This window comes from Battus philenor, unplaced genomic scaffold, assembly GCF_028537555.1.
Source record: "Battus philenor isolate CCGP_79_NKW_IND1 unplaced genomic scaffold, ilBatPhil1.0.hap1 SCAF_27, whole genome shotgun sequence".
NCBI lineage: Eukaryota > Metazoa > Arthropoda > Insecta > Lepidoptera > Papilionidae > Battus > Battus philenor.
This window is the reverse complement of record NW_027181690.1, coordinates 8,191,400-8,214,366: the sequence shown is the minus strand read 5'-3', so window position 1 is coordinate 8,214,366 and position 22,967 is coordinate 8,191,400. Positions and strand designations below refer to the sequence as shown.

At 33.6% G+C, this 22,967-nt stretch overlaps 2 protein-coding genes across 2 annotated transcripts in view; both read left to right on the top strand.

Annotated features, from left to right (window-relative positions):
• B4 overlaps positions 1 to 22,967 on the top strand; it is a 170,766-nt gene that overhangs the window by 139,484 nt on the left and 8,315 nt on the right. Inside the window, exon 4 of the mRNA XM_068768841.1 lies at positions 2,239 to 2,375. Coding sequence (XP_068624942.1) covers positions 2,239 to 2,375 — 137 coding nt within the window. The remainder of the gene's footprint in view (positions 1 to 2,238; positions 2,376 to 22,967) is intronic.
• On the top strand, positions 19,989 to 20,576 carry LOC137925645 (uncharacterized). The gene has a single exon (XM_068769118.1). The coding sequence runs from the start codon at positions 19,989 to 19,991 to the stop codon at positions 20,574 to 20,576; it is 588 nt and encodes a 195-aa protein (XP_068625219.1).

Below are 22,967 nucleotides of genomic sequence, written 5' to 3'. Positions count from 1 at the left end.
GATTGTAAAAAACCAAGACATACTAAAAATCGCGGTCGTTATAATTTTCCCATGTTGTTTATCAATTGATTAATATTTATAACTCAATTAGCAAGTTCGCGAGAAATACAAAGCTATCGTTCCTATAACCGCACGGTCGCTTACCATTTCTATATGAAGGAGGTCGCGGGAAACCGACTGGTAATAATAAACGCAAGGCTGCTCACAGGATATGCGCACAGAGTAATGATACGACAGAGAGTTTTATGTGAAAGCTACAATACGATTAAAAACAATTATTTCTATAATACAGATAAAACTATATTTATGTTAAACCAATATATGATGAACTTGTGGTGTAAAATTCACGCTTATAAAATAAAAAATGTAACGCAGTGTTTTGGTTTTATGGTTATCTTAAAGTATGAAGAGTTGTCACATTTATTTATATACTAGCTGCGCCCGAGATTTTGTTCGCGAGGAATCGAACACAAAAAATATTAACTTTTTTTAAAGATTTATTTTTATAAATATCATTAGTCTGAGTTACTTCTTATTACATCAGCTAGCTGCCAGTATAAGTCCCGTGAAAATCGTTCCAGCCATTTCAAAGATTAGCCAGAAGAAACAAAAAGACAAAAATTTAATGAAATGTAATTTTGCGACATATTCTTTACATATATAAAGTAAAAAGAGGTTATTTCAAACAGTAAACAATATTAAACGGCTCTCTAAATAATAATAAAACAAAATACCAACAAACTACTATGTAATAATTTAAATATAGTCAAGATTTTTCAGTTTCGTCACTTTTATTACAATGACTCATTGGTTTTTTAATTATATTAGCTATAACGTCGTAGTCATCATTTCGGCCCATAGACGTCGACTGCAAGGGCACAAGACTCCCGCACGGATATCTATAGAGAGATATACCATAAAAGCCACGCTTGGCAGGCGGGTTGGCAATCGCAATATGATATTATGATACGGAGAAGACGCCGCTGCCTACCCTCTTGAAACTTGTTTGTGAGCAGTAACAGCACAAAGTGTAAATTATATAAGACTGTATCCCGGAAATCGAACCCAATCGTAGGTCGTAGGTCTCAGTCCTGTACCGCTGGACTACCACTGCTCAGCTACAACGGCATTTATCAAAAGCCACCTAGTATTTATAACGGATCGATCGATTTAAGGAAATTGTACATAAAAATTACGTAAACATGTTTAAATGTAAATGTATTTAGCAATTATTTTGACTTACACACTAATTATATTTGCTGTAAATTATAAGTAATATTTTTTTAACATGGCCGTAAGTATCGGGTATAATATAAAACGTAATAACACCACGCAGACTCGTGCGGACCAGCGCATTTTTTAACATCTGTATTTGATCAATACAATAGAGAGAGTTAGTATTATAACAATGGTCCATGTAACAGAGGTAATGAAGTAAACTATAGATATCGGACTTATACAATCAGCGACACTGTCGACCAAAAGGACACTGACTCAGCATATCCTGCCGAGCGTAAAACAAAACACTGGACAGCTCTCTTGTTTCGTTAGGACCATTGATTTTGAAATAATGTGTAATTTTATCTTCTCTAAGTAATGTGCGTAAAATAAATTGTATAGTTTACTGCATGTTTAGTAATCTCTGTATGTTTTGTTTAAATACATATTAATTAATATATCATATTTTTATATATCTTTATTAATTGTTTTCTATAACTATTATATATCTTTCCATTTTTTTTCAATAACAACCCAGTTCTTCCAAGTTTTCCTTGAACTAATTAATCAGGAATAACTATACAATTGCATAAGAAGTGAGCGCAGCGGAAGACTTCAACTTACGAGGTTAATAGATTTTATTAAGGTTGTCCGAAGACGCTGGATGTAGGTAGCTTCATACCGGTATACAAATATATGGGAGAGGCCAACTTCTAGCTGTGAGAGCCCCCGCGAAGAAAATGATGATAATTTTAAAAAATAAAATTTCGATAAAACCATTGTTTATGTCACGGACCGGCAAGCAGTGAAAGATGTCCGCCCTAAAGGTAGACAGATCTTGTTAAGGTTGTCAGAAGTTGTTGGATGTAAGAAGATAGTTTTTAATCTATTATTTTAGAAAACTATAAGGGTGGCCTATATCCCACGGTTGGTATGATGATATGAAGCAGTAAAACTTCGATAAATTATCTTCGTAGCCTGTGTTCTAAAGTTTTATTACTAAGGATTTTAATTCTGCAGAGAGCGGACGTGTAGGCGCGCAGTACGAGCGAGCCGCGGCACGGCCGGGGACTCCGCTGCGACTTGCCGGAGTCTTCGCGGACGGCAGCAAGGCGAAGGCGCCCAAATACGCTCAGCTCATCGACCCCCAGGGAAACGTACGTATAAACTCTAAAGCACCACATTAATAAATTATTATCTATTATTTGACACACCGATTCGCTAGATCCCTTGGTAGTAGAAGCAAAAGACAGATAACTAAAATAGGTAAAAAGGTCAGGTTTCCTGGATAAAATCCTGCGCAGGGATTGAAAGAGATCAGAGTGCCGACGAGTCAACAAAAGAAGCAGCCCTAAAATTAAAACCTTTCATAAAATTAGTAAACGCGTATGCACATTCGTATAATGTCTCAGAAGTCTCATCTAATAAAGTAAATTAACCAAAACTTTGTGAAAAATTGTATTACATTAGTGCGTTTCATTTTTTGTGAATTCTCCGCTACTGTGTTAATAATATTATGAAAGTGAACAAAATGTCCGCCTGCGTTTGCTGTGGGCTCCTCTAAGATCAAGGTCCTTTTTGGGACTCATCCTGGTAATTTTAAGTTGAAAGTTTTTATCGATACCTCACCAGCCATTCATCAATTACAATAATATTTTAATTATATTTTTTACATTAACCTGTAAACAAAATAAAATTTATGAATATTTGATGTCTCTGTAAATAAGCGCTCTGTGCGCCGCCCACATAACTGTTATTGCAGACATAACAAAGTCATTCCGTCTGTGAGATCGTGTATGGCATTTTTAATTCAGCAATCTGACGGTACATTTATTTGCATAAGAAATGTCCTGGGCGCTATTAGAAATGCACTTTATGAACTCTGATTATACAATCAGTTTAAAAAACGACACGATCTAGTCTTGGAACAAGTTCCGTGACTGATGTCATTGACACTTCGGCTAAAGGGTTGGTAGTACTGACATGGATTTATACTAACGTGAGAAACACGTGGCCAGTCTTATAATATTTTAAAAGCTACATTTTGAATTTTGAATTTCGAATTATTTGTGATTTAATAGTACACGCAATTAAGTTTCCGTCTTTACAATTGTTTACTTTGCATAATTCGAACCATACTGAACAACAGGAAAACTTAAAATCGTACATGAAGAGAAAAACTGTAAATGATGGCACAAAATCGTAATAAAATTATCTGTGTAAGGAAAACTAACTAAGCTAGTTATAGAAATTAACTAAAAAATAGACAAATATCATAATCACTCCAGCCGTAAGACTTCCACTGTTGGATATAGGCTTCTCATATAATTCTAATAAGACCAGTTCGTAGCGGCCAGCATCCATCATCTTCCAACGACCTTAAAGATCATCATCCTTATCATAACATCCTTAAGAATATAGTTGGATGACTTTATTGTCATCATTTTAGCCATAGGACATCCACAGCTGAACATAAGTCTCTCCCAGTTATTTAGGGATTGGTTGCAAGCGACCTTCGTCAAGGTTCTTTCATTGAACTTAATAAGATCGTCTGTTTTCCTTGTGGTTGACGTTCCACGCTGCATTTGCTGGTTCGTGGTTTCTATAACCATTCTGTAATGTGTTCTGTGCGTTATGTGCCTTACCTACTTCCCCTTCAACCTGCAAATCTGCTGAGCGATGACGGTAATTTTTGTTCGTCTACGGATTTTCTCATTTATGATTTGATATCTTATAACAATATAGCATAGCCCTTTCCATAGCCTGTTGAGCTTGCCAAAGAGGATCAAAGGGGGAAACCGCGTGAATGTGCCGAAAGTCATCACAGGTAACGTACATTGATAGAAGACCCTTGTCTTAATAGTTACCTGATACAAAATGCCGAAAAAATAGGGTATAATTTTTATAAGTTTTAAAATAAATTAGCATAGAGGTCCGGACCAGGCGCCTGCAGCGCTTCACCGACTCAAAGCCCGATGAATGAAAACTCTCTAAAAACCTAATCCGTATGATAAATAATATTATATTCTCTGCATTTTACAGTTAAATTCCGTGAACAACACGGTGAAACCAGTATGCAGAAGCTAGCTCAGAACAATATAGACGTCAATTACATACGTTCAAATGTCAAAGTAACTAACATCGAGTTATATCGATCGGTTTTAAATACACGTCGGAGCCAGGTGCGTTAACATGACTAATGAAGGCATAATGCAACGTTTAAGCATACCGGCGCAACAATTGTTCCGAGTAGTGTTGTGTAGTCAAATGGCTCCAGATATTCTCAAATATACTGCGTAGTTCCATGAATTGAAAAAAATATCTCATTTTCATACAACATTAATTACAAATACGTGTAAATCTTTTGAAAAAAAATAAAATATATATTTAAATTAAATTAAACTCTACTTTTGAAATCTTGTGACATGACATGTCTATACCAATACATGTTGAGATATTTATACTTCTACAATCATCATCATTGTTTCAGCCATAGAAAGTCCACAATGTAACTGATTTTTTTTATTTTTTCCTCTCGTTCTCCCTATCTTATTATTGGGACAAGGAAGTACTTTACAATTATTTTTTTCATTATTACTTTTATTCACATTCTCTTCACTTGTCCTTCTACCAATTTATTCTCTTTCAAACTTTACAACCTCTGACATTCTCTTTCTTTCATTCTTCAGTTCTCAATACATATAAACGTCGTCTTCATTTATTCACCACATTCTTTGATATCACAGTTCATTCCTATACTTATTATTGTTATACTTATTAAGTTTATTATGGTCTTTTATGGTTTGCTTTACCAAACTTATTATTTTTATTAATCATCTTTACAATTCGGTGACAATATTTTAAGTAGAGAGGCGCAGATAGGCCATGATTTCACTTCGTACTCGCAATATGTCTAGTTGTAAGCGGACTGCATCCAGCTTCTACCGAAGATTTTAACCAGGTCTGCTATCCACCTATGGTCTCCACCAAAGAACCTTAGAGCTCCAGAGGCCCTCTGTTCTGCGCACTATATAGCATGCCAGTTTATGTTTTATTTTTACCTATTTACGATTATTGACAACAATAACTTTTCGTTCAATTTTTGATATTAAATAATACCATAACGTAATTTTACATATTTCATTAACTGGCTTTTTCAGTTAGAGACTATGGTGTATCTGTGTTTATAGCAACCGCTTCCTGTAAAATAAAGGTACAACAATCTTAGAGGATTTAACAAATGAGTGTTCATACTCATAGCATGTTTTTAAAGGTAAAATACAACATTTTCATGTTTTTTATTTTTTAATTAATTTATACCATCCTTTTCTTTATTCGTAGTTTTTCGTTTATATTTATTTGTGAAACTACAGACAAAAAAGACAAACAGAAACCTAATATGCCAATTAAAATTTTCGAAAAGTACCTTATTCACAGTTTCCACAATTTAAAAAGATCACTTAAAAAGAAAGAACGTCTCAAAAGATATAAGTTAAGAAGAATTGCCTGTAAATTAACCACACTGAATTAAAATATTTAAAACTTAAAAAAAGGGATGGAGAACATTTTAAATGTATATTCATACTTTCCATATTTTATTCTCATATTTTTCTTATTTGTCGTCGTTGTTTAATAGACGCCCACTGCAAGGCATAGGCTAAAAAGATATGCAAAGATATCAATGGGGGATATACCAGATTCCCCACGCTTGGCTTGTTGTTGTACTAAGAGGATGTTGCTGTCCATTTCGATGGAAACTTGTCTATATATAAGACTGAAGTAGATGTGTAGAATTATAAATACGAATTTTATTTTATTTAAATTTTTAACACGGTTTCTTTACAACTACTAGCGTTTTGGGACCGAACTACGCCTTAATCGATTGCTATTACTTGACCAAGGCTAACCTTTAGTCTTTGAAAAGGATAAATATTCTTCGATAATTCGTGATATAATTTTCCCATTTCTGCCTAATACTTAAAACCTATTTAAGCCTAATTAAAAAAAAATATCTACACAAATAAATGTGTATGTTTATAAAATTAAATATAATTCCGTTTCTACAAGTTAGTTACCCGCTATTTGTCTTTCTTCTGTTTCCATACTTTGTCTGACAGAAATTATCTTTTTTAATTACTTACACCTTTTTTAATTATTATGCATCTATGTATTTTTTCATACGTGAATATTAAAAAGTGTTAAATAAACTAACTGAAATCAAGTTTAATCAAGTTTTAATTAAAATCCACACTAGATCGACCTCCTGTGCCAAGCTTCACATAATAGATCTTTTTAAAAGACGCACCAAAAAAACAACTTGCCGCTCCGAACGCCCTAATGGAGTCGGACACAGGCACAAGGCGCAGGAACTTTATTGCAACACTAATATCGATTAATCAAGTCCATCACTAGAGTGCACGCTTACGGATGAGAAAAACGAAAAAAAAATCTATCGAGCGCTAACATCATTACTCGATGTTTTCACTCGATTTTTAAACATCACACAGAATGTATAGACAGATAACTTTGTATTTAATGCATTTCTTTAAATTTATTTTGATGTTTTTTAAGTGTGCAATATAGTAATGGCTGAAGACGTAAGTCTTTGGTCAGTGGTGACCTATGAATCTCCAACGCCGTCGTTTACGATGGGCTCAATCTTAACCAGATCGATGGAGTGGGAGCTCGGAGCTTCGCTTCAAGATCGAATTAGAAATTAGGTTGAAGAACTAATGACACGGACCTACATGGTCCGTGACATAGGTTCTTGAATCGAAGAATTTCTCATCTGAAGTGAAAGAGGGCGAGGGATTTTGTGCTACCGACGACCTTTGGGGCTGAAAGATTCCCAAGAGGCAACCATGAACCGGTAGACGAGGCTTGAGTGGGCTCCCTGCCTACATAGATTGCGAATATAAGAAGTCGATATTTATGGGATAAATATATAAGAAGTCGATATTTATGGGAGACCTATACTCTGCAGTAGGAGTCTATCGACTGACACAATGATGAGAGGGATGATATTTTATTATGACGAGATTTATTTAAAAAAAAATATATGATTTGTTTTCCAAATTATAGCCATAGACTATTTAAAGCCTATATAATTTAATTAATATGGCGTTTTTATCTAGGACTATCATAAATATTTCGGGTTTATTGAGTGACATTCCTTTAAAAACTTTAAATGAGTCAATGCTAGTTAAATGAACTTATTTATGATAATTAATGTATGGTATACCTTATCCAAAAATCTATGGTCCAGAAATATTTAGTAATTTAGTAAGAAAAAAATGTTATTCAAGTTGGGATTACTTTATATAGACCGGAAAGTAATGTCGCTTTCTTAAGTTAAATTCATATCGACTACATATTTAATAAGATTTTATTTTTAATCAACAATATATTCACCTTCGTTATCAACAGCCTTTTGCCATCTAGTATAAAAATCAATGCCGGAGCGGTAAAAATCAATCGGTTTTTCTGTAAAATATGTAGACAGAAACGACATTACTTTCTCCCAATAACTTTACTCCCTAATAATTAATTATTGTTTTCTATCTATCCCTACAGGCTTTATACGGCTAGAAGCTACTAGTATGTTATATTCCAATAAAAGAAATAAATTAATGTACCCTATTTCAGAGTGATCACTTTATACATACATATAAACTTAGATGGACAAGAAATAGACGTAAAAGCATAAGCGTAAATGTTTACATTTACTCCTTAAAAGCTTTTGCACGTATAACATATAAGCTTGTATATTCTGAATATTCAGTTATTCAAACCACAATACCTTTAAAATCTCTTTAATAACTGCAAAGCTAAAAATGTCAGGAAACACATCAATAAATCTTATAAACTATTCATATATAATATTTTAATGACTCCACGTCCGTGTATCGCATAATATTACATTGTTTTAGTCTTTTAGTTTTACTATTAATAAAACGAAACGAGCCAGCTTTCCCTTACACTTGAAGGAACATAAGGACTTCATCTATTTTTATTCGACCATCTCGAACCCATAGTAACGCTCGCCGGGATCTCTCCAGTAAAGATCTAACAAATTTAACGTCACCACTCTCGACGAACAAAATAGACTTTATGTCTTTGGCGTTACGGATATGCAGACTGCATTAGTAACAAATAACATGCTAGAACGGTCTATTATTGCAGCTGAAAATAATAATTTGAACCTTATGGTTTGGTTTTAAAGTCTATTGCACGTGCATGTGAGTAATATGCACATTTCTGCGATGTAAGGGCAGTGTCCCCGGTGAACCGTGTTGCTAGGACGATGGCGTAGGGTTGTCACGATTCTGTAATCATCATTTTTTTCTTCCTTTTCTTTTCTTTTTGTATGTTAAGAGGGATATATCGCCTGACGTTTAGTAGCAAAGGCATATATCTGAGAGTAAATAGAGAATCATTTTTATATCTTCGTACAGTTGTTAAGGAGATAGATTGAAATGGGATTTACCAGTTATTATCGCCTCGGGGTACCTGGCAATATTTAAGCGCTTACGATATTAAAGTCTAGTGTGAAATATTATTATTAATAGAAATAAAACTCGTTGATGACTCTCTACGCAACTATCCTGTGTAATGGCCCTAGGGTGGTACTACCGAAGTCAATTTAGAGCTTAGTGAATCTATATTGTTCATTAAGGGTTTATAGAGTGCTTTCTAAGCTACTGATACTCTGTACTTTAATGGTAAATCTTATTTATATAGGGAAGAGAGTATTTATGAATAATTTTCTCTAAAATAGTGAATGTGTAACTCATTTCCTGCCAATTAATGCATGGTATATCCAAAAATCAATGGATAAAGTAATGATGATGTAGTAAGTAAAAACGTTTTCAAAATTCAAAATACTACATATTAGAATTAAGCATTGTTAATATCTGTCGCTGTAGATTTTGTACTGCCGGAAGTTATTGGCCTATCACATTCCTATAGAAAAAATAAATATATGTAACAAATGTCAGTGTAAGTGGAATTGTTATGTTTTGGTGCAAAATATTTAAATCTTTTTTGCTGACAAATGAGTGGTGGTGGTTATGCTCTAGTGAGTTCTGTTGACCCTGCTGGTCTCGGTATCTGTCGCCATGTGGTCCAGTATTTGGTGGACTGATAAAATTTAATTATTATGTTTTTAGTGACAAATGAGGTATACATTCATCTATTTTTAGGTAGTTAATATAAAGCTACTAGGGTTACAAACGCGTCCTGAGCCGAGAAGAGATCACAATAAACTTAGCCGGTTTTTGGTGATCAATATCACAAAGTTTTCAATTCCCAAACTGTATTATCACCGAAAAATCCTTTACAGAAGGAGACAGGAGGGATTTTTTAAATATCGTAAAGCTAGACGCAGGCTTTGGATATTAAGTCATTAACTGTTCCTTGGACGGAAACCTTTTCTGACTTCACTTTCTTATTATTTTTACAACGTTTTTCGTGCTTATGTAATGATAATAATTGCTAATAGCTTGCCCTTAATTTTCAAAATATTGTTACTATTTATTAAAGGAAGATTTTTTGTTTAGATCTATACATTTTAAATATTGCTTATACACAGGAGAAATAATAACAATATATTGGTTTAATATGTATTTTTTTATATTTTTTCTTATTATTACGTTAACAGAAATTATATGTATGGTATGGTATATAACGAACTACTACCTCATGAAGCTATGAATGATCTATGACGTAATGATTGGCGAATGTTACAATGTTGCCAGTATTAAAGCGGTTATAATGTTGCCAGCGCTGGAATCGTTTCCCGCCTAGACCAAGACGTTACGTTGCGCGTTTGGCTTTTTGACGGTCGGATATTGCACAAATTTTGTCGGCTTCACCATAGTACCGTGGCTTTGACCGTTTTCCGGTTTTCAAGGACTCGCTAGTTTCCATTTTTGTGTTACTTTTTACATTGTTACGAATGTTGAATTCCAACTTCGGAGCGAACTGTTTTTTTGTCTCTTCGATTATATAAATGGCTCAAAACTAAATATGCGATCAAATCGATGTGACATGGTTAAGAAATTTTGCGAGACTCGCATGAAAAATAATTAGGATCTCTTGGTTTTGTTTTATAACAATCTTGAAACAGGCTTTTAAATTGGAAACTATTATAGATGTTGTCAGTTTTTTGTTTTATCGATTTGCTTTGAAATTTATCATCCAGTTTTATTTATTATTAAATTATTATAGCAACAGCAGCCTACTTGTGCTGCCTTATACTAAATTATATTATTTATTATATTTATATACAAATTGTACGTCAACTTAAAAAAAACATGTATTTTAATATATTAACGTATAATTATAGTTAATAGTAGTTATAAATATATTTACTTTAGATTTTTTTTCGTTATTTATTTTTTCGTTTAAATTTTTCTTTTATTTTTTCGCTTTCGCTTATTTCACCCGCCTTCATTAAATTGTCTTAGCATCGCCCAAACAGTCAACTGGTAGAAAATGTCTTCGGCATTACATTTGCCGTGATACATACATTGTATACAAAGTGCTTAAATAATAAAAAGAATACATTATTACTTTATTGTTCATATGTTTTTGTATAGAATGAGAAGATGATTCGCAATTACGATTTAAGAAATATCCATATTGTTATATTAATATAGTATAAAAATCTTTTCTATAATTATTTCTATACAAGTAGATATTCAGTGATAAAGAAATATGATCTGGCTTGAAGAGTACTATACCTAGTAAAATTACTGAAATAATGATTTGTACTACGATTTTGTATTACAAAACAAAAGAAAACGATACGCTATTATGAGAGGGGCATTTCTCAATATATATGTACCGATAGTTGGTCACTTCCATCATCATCATATTAGTCGATCGTCGCCCACTGCAAGGCATAGTCTTCCGACAAAGATAGCCACGATAAGAGATTTTGTAGCAGTATCCGGCGATATCCCGCGACCAACCATATATTATGGAACCAACGACGTAGTTAAGGTTCGAACGGACCCACGCCGCGTCAACCGGCTTGTGGACTGTCACTTGAGGGCATTTCGACCCGCCCGGCCGTCAGCTTCACGAGCGGATTTCCTCACTCACTGCCATTTCACACGAAATGTTCCTAATCAGCCACAGAGCAATGAAGAAGGCTATGCTTAGTATCGCTGCGAGATCAAATCAGATGTGAGAAGGTCGATAAAAGAATCAGGTCATCACCATCTGAATTTGATCGTTGTATAATAGTTCATTTTCAACCCTAACAAAGTCATGCGAAAAATTACGCACGCAAACGTTTGTTTATGGCATAATAAGCCCTTTAATTATGTAAGGTACTTTCAACTCATGGGGGTCTATTCGCAACCAACACGACATCCCCTTTGTGATGTCCCGAGCGAAATGTTCTGTACGCAAAAGGCAACCCAACATTCGTCTCCATTATGCCCAATGGTTAGCTTATTGGCTAAACTGTTATTGAAATTTTCGAAGAATATTTTACGTATTGTCATTTAAATGTACCGTTCTCTCTTTGAACCTTCGTAAAGGCACAACAGAATAGTAGAAATGACAATTATTGTTTTCTCGAGGGATCTATTTTTCATGTAACTAACTTATTAATACTTTTGTAGTAAAAATTGTAGCGAGCGTTTAGCTGAATCCAAAGGTCTGCAAACTAGGCTCAGGTGGCTTTTACAAAATATTAAAAACAAACTACAAAAAAATTTAAAGTTCATTTTCTTTCTATTTAATTTTAATTATTATTTAAAAAACTAGACGATGTACTTATAGCCCCGTAAATTTTACCTTAAGAATATTTAAAAGCTAAGTTTAGTCGGTGAAAAATTGTTATTTGAATTAAGTTCTTTGGCTCTTTGATTTACACTTGACTATTTATAATTCAGTCTTATTAAAAACTTCAATAATTTTATTACGGTGTAATTTCGCTATTAATTGATAATTTATAATGCTTAAATATTACGTTAAATGGTTTAAAAATATAGAGTTAGAAAATTTATTTTTGCTTAACATTTTGTTTTCATGCTACTATTTGGCAAAGAAAGGAAATTAATGGTTTCACTTAGTATATAAGGATATATCATCGCTTCCAACTATTCACTTGATTTTTCATGTAATTGTATATAATTCTGACAAAAACTTTATTTTCAGACTAACCTTCACTTACCTTATTTTGTTTGAAATTAGAGTAACGAATACGTTTTATATTTGATGAGGTTAAGAATTCACTTTAGAATAAATTATTTCATTTTTAACTAATTTCAAATCTTCAGGGATTTCTGCTTCTTGTCACCTTCTTTTTGACTTTCTTTACTTGTATCCTAGTATTACCAATCTCAAATAACTTTCTTTAAGTAAGTGGATTTTCACCAGGCGTTCTTCGTAGCGAAGTTAGATATCATTAAGCAATAGTAGCAGATACGCTTCCCGGACCATTCCCTATCCCGGAATTACCCTTTCGCTGCAATCAGTGGTTGATCTAAATTCTCTAGTATTAACTCGGACGTACGCTGCGGTATTTATTCGAGGAGCCCGTGACGCATTGATCACATGAAGCTTACTTTCCGCGTATTTTCTTTGTTTATCGTACTATATATATTACTCTTAATTTATGCATTCAGTCCTGCTTCCAACTAATATGTATCATAGATAAGCCTATGTTCGTTTAACAAGCTATGCAGAGGAATATACTCGGGACTGCCCTGCGAAATCAAATAAGACAGACATAGATTTTTAATAAGGTTAGTTTGAAGCAGCCTGTATCTACCGTTTTCTGTCGACCATAAGAAGATCTTATGTTCACATTGTTGATGAATGTCCTACACTGCCGGTCCACGGTCTTCACTCTAGAACATTCAGGTCCCAGTGGCTGTATATTCTACGCAATCTACTGCTATTTCAACTTCCTTCACGCTGTGTTGAGTAGTTGCGTTTGTCTACGGATCTCCTGATTCTTAATTTCGGATATTGGGCAGATCGCTCATGCAACTCGGCCGTTAGTGCCGAAAGGTTCTCTTATGGCGACCACGAGCCAGCAGACGCGGTGTGGAAAGACACCACTAGGTAGACTACTAGACGGTGAAAAGTCGCTTTATGCGGGCAGCACAAGACTGGTCATGGGCGTTTAATGGAGGATAATGGTAACCCCGGTACAAAATTAAGTTATCCAGTGAATACCATATTGCTGATTTCACAGGACCATCTTTCACACGAAGCATTCAGCTACAAGTCTAATAACATTCGTATCGTAATTAGTACAAACCGTGACCGTTACAGTCGTAAGCCACGGACAGTAGTTTCCGGTAAGAAAAACAAAGTTGTCAGCACACTAGACGTAATTGCGAAATTACTGAATTACGGTAATACCCACATACCGTTGTGTTCGATAGAAAATTGCTGGCTTATTAGAGAGGAGTATGCCGAACTCTTTGTTTTTGCGAACATCGAAAATTACACTACCTCGATTTATAAACACCTTTATAATTTCAAACGGAAAGTTTATTTTATGTTATTTACGATAAAAAGTCGAGAGTCGACAAAGATTTAGACTCATTGTTTCTTTATTTTCTTTTATAAATTGTAAGAAAACAATAATTTACTTTGTTTATAAAGAAATTCATTATAAAATTGTAATAATTTTATTAATTAAGAAATCAATTCTAGGGATACGGGAATTAATAAATGCTTAATTTCTAAATGTCAGGAACTTTAATATTTTTTTTGCATTTACCAAAATAATTGTGAATTATTTATTGGATATATAATGAAAATAAGTATATAAAATAACAAAATTTTTTCGTAATAACTAATTTTAGCATTTAAGAGAGAACTTCCTATACAAAGTAATTGATTATAGGTGTAAAAGCTTTGAAGGTGTGATTGTATTTTTACACCATACGTAAAAAGACCCCTCTGAAGGCACTCTGAATAACTTGTGATAATACAAAGTCTGCAAGAGAAATAGTACTTACAATATAATTACTATTTTATTTATATCTTTTGAAACCTTTGATTTTTGGATACGGTATACCATGCGATAATCGACAGCAAACGGACTGTACCTTAACTCCTTTAAACCAATCACCTGCACAACAAAAAATGTTAGACATCGCACACATGTAGACGGTAAAACAAGGATTCTATCCATCCATAAATCAGTTTTGCAATAAAGTATGTTACGTCTATGAACACAAGCATTTGAATTGCTTGTACAATAATAATTGATTTATAATTAGCGTCGGCGGCCAGCCCTGGGCACTGCTAAGGTCGATTTAATCATTAATCGATGTCTCGGTGCACTCATGTTCTCTTCACTATGACCATAAATTCGGACATGACAAGTATCGAACTAGAACATATGCGCCATAAGTATGTTCATGTAAAGAGTCATTAGTTAAAGGGTGTAAAAATTTTAAAGTGCTAATTTGTCATCAAAAAGTTTTGAAGCTTTTATACATTTTTCTAATTCCTCCGTATAAAATGATCACTCTGAAATATAATCCATTATTTTTTGTATTAAAATACAATAGGCCCGTGAATTACAACCGTAGGTAAAGGGTTCGATTCCCGAGATGCAATGAATTAATTATAAAGGATTGCCGCTGCTCATAATTTTCCAGGAGGTGGGCAGGAGCACCCTTTGCGTACAAATATGGTATATCCCCCCATAGATATCTTTGGTGGTGGCTTATTTTAGCAAGCGGATTGGCGATCGCAGTGTAGTATAATGTTGATGCTACTGCACATTCTCAGCAGATGATGCTACTGCACATTCTCAGAAAACTTGTTTGTTAACAGTGGCAATCCTATTTAATAAAGGCACTAAGTGTGAATTATATAAGATTATATTTCAGTATTCGAACCCGCGACCTAGAATCGAAAATTCACTGCACAGGGTCTCATTCACATATTAATAGATCATATTAACTATTTATTAATCTTAATCAACTCACGATTGCGTTTAAGTAAATACATAAGACGACTATGTAAATAAACGTATATATTAATAGAACTATTTCAGAAATAACACAAACTGAACTGTGATGTTTGGTCGTTAAAATAATGTTAAGTTCGTGGCACGCGCGGTTGTCCTTTACAACCCTAGCGACACCCACACTGTGCCACAGACAATAGGGTGCCTTTATTTACCACATCTAGTAGCCTCGAAAATACCATGCATCCTATAACATGTTACTACTTTAATTATTTACTTCTACAAATTTAAATTCGCCAAAAAAAATCTTATGTAAATTGTATTAAAATAGAAAAAAATCGAGCATAATTATTTTAAATAAAATAAATTTTATTAATATTATTAAATTTCTATTAGGAATCCCAAACTTTTACAACAATTATTTGATTTCAATGCGTGCGTAAAATAAGGCGTAACATATCACAACATATAATCATTCATCAATCTTTATTGAACGATTGTCTATTAACAATTCACAGATGAATAGTAATAGTGACTAGCATTGTTATGACATACCGTTTAATATAATATACGCTTATAATTATTTGTCGCTTTGGTAAAGTGAGAAATGTATATATTATGGAATTTTCTTTGATAATGAAACGCTTCATCTATAACTGTGGTAAAACCAAGGGATTTAAAGCATAAAATCTACTCAGAATCATACACCAGTTTTATTAGTAGCAATATTTACAACTAGGAACAAATTCAAGCTCGTCAGAAACTGCGAATTCTGTAAAACAGGCTACAAATGAAATTGTGAATTGAAAATGAAAAAAAAACAGCTTTATTATATAAAAGGGGTGGTCAGGAGGCCCGCGAGCCTGATTCGGCTATATTAAGGATTATTTGTGGCTCTCGTTAAAAGTACCCAAGTAAGCTTTGTAATGTAATCTTTTTAAATAAATATAATTATTTCGTGTTTCAATTTTTTTTAAAAAATTACAGGCAAATAATAATTTTTCACAAACTTTTAAAGATTTATCATGTTAAATAAAGTAAATGAGTTTAATTTTTAATTGACATATTTTGCTACTTTTATTTAATGTTTTCAAAAACATTGTATTTCCGCTAATTCTTAATATGTTTTTACATACCTTAAAAATATATTTTAAGGTATGCAAAAACCATCATAAAAGAAAAGAAATAAAAAGCCACAATTGAAAATACATTATTATTGTGCCTCGCAAAATGTTCAAATTTTGAAAAATAGCTCCGACTATCAAAAAGGTTGGTCTGCCCTGTTGCATAATATCGAAAAATAAATGTTTTGTGTCGCGCCGCTCCATCAAATGCTTTACGACTTTATAATTAGACCTTCAATCCCAGTCAGCTGCTGTTTAGGTAAATTAAGTATCTGCCATCTATTTAGGCATGGTTCAATGTTTAACTAAGCAGGTTCTTGGCTAGCTAGTTCTAATATTGACTTATTATTTCTCTGTATCTCAAACAACTCTTAATTTCTTCGTTTTTCACTGTAGACTTTATAAAAACAATATTTAACAATTTAAAAAAATATTATTATTTACCATTCCTGGAATATGTATACTATGTCCACAGACAAAGCGTTTGTTCAGGGTTTTATGTACGGATGTGCAAATGTACCGTGTACAGCGACTATCAATGTAATGACGTCGCATACTGAACAGGCAAGATAATGCGAGTCGTGCAAACGAGTGTTGCCAGCTCCTTACAGTTACCGAGACGACGGATATAAGTTAAAAAACATAGTGTTACATTTTTATTCATGCCAGTAACAATTCTTTTTGATATTTAAGTTGTTAAATTTTCTTTAACTTAAATAAATAAATAATTTAAAGAAAATTGTGCAATTTTGTAACAAATACATGGTAATATTATAGAATATATATCAGCGACGTTTTTGATCGATATCTTTAGCGACACGGTACACGCACGGTAATCTGTTATGATGGTTTTACTAGATAGCACTTGTGACATATACATACACTTGACTCTTAAATAAAAAATACACGATAAATTCACAGTAATATGATCAACTGTTTTAAACGAATATTTGTGGTTTCATGTGTGATGTAGTTTCTAATTTTTTAGGATAAATAATTTAGTTAAGTATTAGATCGAATCATAACTGAGAAGATCCGTACACTAACGAAATAGCCCAGTGGAATAGCTGGTTGAAATGGTAGTAGGTAGGCCATATTGCCCACAGAATAGATGGCCACTTGGTGCATTACGTTCTGGAATTGAGACCACGGATTGGCAAGCACATTACCTACACTAATGGACGTCCACTGACAATATGGACAGGCCGCTTCCTACCGATCCTAGTAGAAGTCTATAGGAGTAGCCCATGTCCAACATTGGACGTCCAACGGTTTCTTATGATTATTAAATAAGGTTTTAATGCGACAATTAAGACTTGTGTAATATTATCATATTTCTCAATAACAACATGATTCACGACAGAAAACTGGAATAATTTATTAAGAATTTATAAATTAAGTAGTGGCGACTGCATAGGTATAGATTTGTGATAAAGAATCGGCGTTGTGTCAAATTGTCTCTTACAATTAGTGTAACAGCCTACTAACAGATGGCGCAACTTGTATGGAAATCAATGTAATTCAGGTTATCTGATAGATACCCACTACAAAGCATCGACCTCTCTAAAAGATCGTCACGATGACCGGTTTTCCATTGCCCGTATTTAGCGTCTACAAAATACTTTCAAAATAGTATAAAAAATTAATAATAAATTTATTGAATTGATCCTTAACGTTTAAACCTATCCAAACGACATAGAAGCCTCCGGCGGTTGAACGGCCGTTCAATAATTTCGATTGTTCATGAAGCGTAACGGTAAATCAAAAATAAACACGAGTGCCATTGATCCACTTTGACGAACACAATCTATAAGTGGGAGATATTTGCTCTGTACAATAAGCCTTAAGTACAGAACACAATAAGCAATATAATCTGATAACTAATCTCTATACAAAATGCGACTTTACGTTGATAAATAATGAGTTCAAATTCCAACGGAAGCTTTCGGGAACATTGATATTCTGTGACAGTTTTTATGGTCACGCTTCGACCGATGTACGGGGTTTGGCATAGTTCACTCATTTCGTACTTTGCAGCCGACGCACGAACCAAGCGCAAGTTATATAGGCATTCGTTAAAAATGTTTCAATCAAAATTGAACTCTATACCACAATTTTAAGGCTTAATTAAATTTCCCAATCGAAAATAAATAGTCAATGGCCGCAAACTTGACCGTGATATCGATGCATTCGTAAACAGTATGTCTTTATTAAATTTTATTCCTTATGCCGTTTACGTTAAAGAAGATATTACATCGCACTAGCTTTTTCCAAAATGGTAAAAGTTAATCGCATTGTTTCAATCAATTTTGAACCATATACGGACGACTGGCATTTACAGCTCCGTGTCACTTTTTCCGAAGGGCGCATTCATAATTGGAAGTGACTAGTATAAACTAGAATTTATGAAAGGTTTTTAATATAACAACCTGTACAGGATAACTAGTTATTGTAAAAGCTTTAAAGATATGAATGTATAGCTTATTTGCTGCCAATTAAGAAATGATCCACCATATAGAAAGTCAATGGTTTCAGAATTTATAAATAAGGTTAATAATAATATAGTAAGAAAAAGTACTACAACACCCGTTCTTGGGGGGTGGCGCTCCCTAACCACGAACAGCGTGGGTGAACCTAAGTTGGATCCGGATTCATCCTTGGCTCGCCTGTGGTCCACGCTGTCGTCCCAAGCTGCATATACACAACATCAACACTGCACAGCTCTACTTAGGTAGAGCGGTTTACTATGTGCAAACGTCATCGTACAACTGAAATGCGTCTGTTCAGCTTCTGTTTTATTTTTAAGTTCACGTACGTAATAATATAAAATAAATATAATAAAATTCTCCTAGGAATCTTTCTGATGAGTTTACGTTAAGACAGTCATTTATTTTAGTATCTCCTATATTAATAAATGAGAAAATAATGATAAAAAATTACTTCAAGTATATAATAATTTACATAGAGAACGTTTATGAAACTAAACGAATTCGAAAATTCTTCTTGCATTATATCATCCACTGTTTTCATAGTAACACCGTACTGTTTGCTTTTCAACGTATTTTACGATACGATCGCACATCGCTGGGCGCATTCAAATCTGCATATGAGTCGTCGTACAAAAGTTGCAATGGTCACTTTACATTGGCAAGTTCTCGTCGACTATGGTAATGATTTCCACCAACTTGTGTCTTTCAGAATCATTGCGTAAATTATTTTCTCCTGAACATTGTACGGAGAATTAGTATTAAGGGGAAACATGACCGCGTGCGCTCTTACTGTTACTTCTCAGGAATATGGCTTTGGTAATAAAATAAAGAAACTTGACGTTTAGCTCTACCCATAATATTTAATACATGCAGCTTGTATTTGCGTAATGGCACCTTCGATATTGTAATTATATATGAAATGATTTACTCTTATATGCACTATAAATTCTAACGGTTTTTGTACAATTTTTGCTAATAAAAAGATTGTAGCAAAACACAAGTTCTGTGTTGGCCTAAAACAAAATAACTACGTACAATATCGTAAAAAAAGTTGTCTTGTGTGACATATGACAATATAAAACTAATGCTTTCAAGCGATTTTTCAATTGGTGATTAATTGTATTTATAATATTATAAGAATTTTATCTATCCAATTGAGATAGCTTTAAAAGTGATCAAATTTTAATTTATGTTTATGAGAATATGACTGCAGACTTGGATCCTATGCTCAAGCCGTACAAGTGGTTGAACGAGGCCACAATTTACAACAAACGTAACGAGCAAGTCCCGATATCCTGGATACTGGACAATGCTGATCTCCTGGTACTTCTATTCAATTCCAAAGGCGTAGATATAAATGGAATCGTCACAAAATTCTGCGAGATATACGAGAACGTTAAGTATGTGAACCTACCTATAGAGGTTATTTACGTACCTATGGATGACACGGAGGCAGACGCGATCGCTTCCTATGAAAGTCAAGCTAACTGGTTTACTCTCAAATTTGATGATCCCCTGGTACCTGTTCTAAAATATATGTACGAAGTTACCTGTATTCCGCATTTGATTGTCGTAAATTTAGATGGTACTATTGTATCTTCGCATGCTATTTTCGATTTAGTGGAATACGGAAAGAATGCAGTTATAACTTGGCTGTCCACTTCTGCGTCAATCAAATCTCACAGGAAGCTGAGCAGGGAATCGTCAATGTACGGTGAAAATTGGGTCTACATGAACGTTGATCCTACTAGGAATGTCAGTGATTATCAAAGAAAATTTCCCAAAGATTAAAAAACTAATGAATATTCTGGTTTCATATTTCTGTTAATAGTTGTGCGTGAGGTATTATGTTATGTTTTGGCTAATGAGCACAAGATTGTTATTAAACAGTAGTTGTACATATAACAAATGATTTGATAGCATCATATATTTATGGTATAATAAAACAATAAACATTAGGAAACTGGTCTGTTTCTTCAACTCATAAATTAAATAATATTAATTATATATTTATTTGTTTATTACTAACAAAATACTCACTTGTTAATATTTACGACAGCGGTAGCGTTTCGCGTTCTGTTTTGTTAAAAGTTTTCTTTTATGATCATTAGCACAAGAATCTCTGGGCAAGATAGAAGATATAGATTTTTATTCCTAAGATTTGTCGATTTGTCGACAAAGATCTACATTTCTAATGTTTCTAATCTTAATATATATAAATCTCGTGTCACAATGTTTATACTCAATGGACTTCTAAACCACTTAACCGATTATAATAAAATTCGCACACCATGTGCAGTTCGATCTAACTTGAGAGATAGGATAGTTTAAATCTCAAATTATAGTCGCAATTTTAATTTATTGCTAATTATTGTCTGTTATTATTTGACAATCACCATTATCTGTTAACTCCAAATGATTCTAACAGATGTCGATACCTTTCGACTGGGTTGAGTAAGTAATCAATAGATGGCGCTGCTATGGTAAATCTACGAACGTGTCGTATACATTTTACTAGCATTTGTGTCGCTACATTTTAACAGCATAATTACCACGTGTTGTTGACGCCATAAAATTAATTAAATTTATTTTGTAGTGAACGAAATACCGTATAATTCAATTATTTCCACTTTTTAAATTTTCACAGCAACGCGTGGCCGGGTCAGCTAGTAATATTATAAATTAAAAAATATCTAATATACAACAATTGAATCCAGTATAAGATACGTAAAAGTAAACAAAAATTCTTATTTTTATTTACTAGTGTGTACATTAGCATCATCAAGATATCAGTTGATAGGCGCCCAATGCAATGCCATGTAATAGGTCCCCCTAAAAAAGGTTTTGCTCTACTAGCATGCAGCTACTTCTGCGGCTTTAAATATGTCTACATTTTTAATTGTTATAAAGCTTAATTGTACTATTTATTCATCTAATTCTGATGATGAGCTTTTTTAAATAAATTAATAATAATATAAATTAATAAGTAGAATACACTGCTCATGTAAAAACACGTCTTTAATAATTTTACGTATAATCATAATTTTCTTCGTAACAATTTCCATACGAAATGCACAATTTAGATTTTTATGCACAAATTAGATTTTTGAACAACCTGATATTTGTAATAAACACAAAGGCTTTGTCCGCCGACTCGCTGACAGATCGATGAAGTAATGAACCTGTATTCGCATCTAGATATAGCGTTGCACCATTGTGCCGATGAAACCCACTTATTATTTGGGTTAGCGTAAAAACACTCGGAGCTAGTGATGTGCCACTTGTAATTATAATTTATTAACAATATTTAATAGCAATTATTTAATGAATTAATTTAGGAAGAACATTTATTAATGTTACTTCCTTTGAAATATATTTAGTAGAAAGAATAAGATATAGCATTAATGATGTTCCTTATAGTTCTGCAAAGCATGTTCCTTTTGGTAATTTTAAATCCAAAATAAAATATATGTTATTATATAAATCTTGTTAGTGCATTCAATATTTTTTACTTGATCTTGAACTTTAACTTTTGACACATTTGATCATCGATTCAACCTATGCAAGGCATAAGATAACCTTAAACATATATAAAAGGTTGTCAAATATCTCCCTTCCGCCTTTTTGTCTTTTGAATTCCGCGGCTATGTACAAAGCGCTACAGAGCTCGTATCTGGCAATACTATACATAATTTGAAAGGTCTTGACATAACCTACAAAACGACGCTATGCATGATTAGTTTGGATATCGCATTCAACAGTTATAGACGTGTAAACATGGAGTTCACTAACGCCGAAATTCGCGCTATTTTAAAGTTTTCATTCGTTAAAGGCAAATCCGCTAGAGCAACGTTCCGTGAGATTAATGGTGTTTTGGGGGATGGTACTCTATCACTTCGAACCGCGGAGAAATGGTTTCGACGATTCAGAGCCGGCGAAAACGACACCATGGATAAGCCAGCCGGCGGAAGACCTGTGACGACAAATACCGATCAAATCATGGACTACATCGAGTTAGACCGGCATGTGGCACCTCGTGACATCGCCCAGGAGATGGGAGTTAGTCACCAAACCATTTTAAACCATCTGCAGAAGACTGGATACAAAAAAAAGCTTGATGTTTGGGTGCCGCATGATTTGACGCAAAAAAACTTTCTGGACCGAATCAACGCCTGCGATATG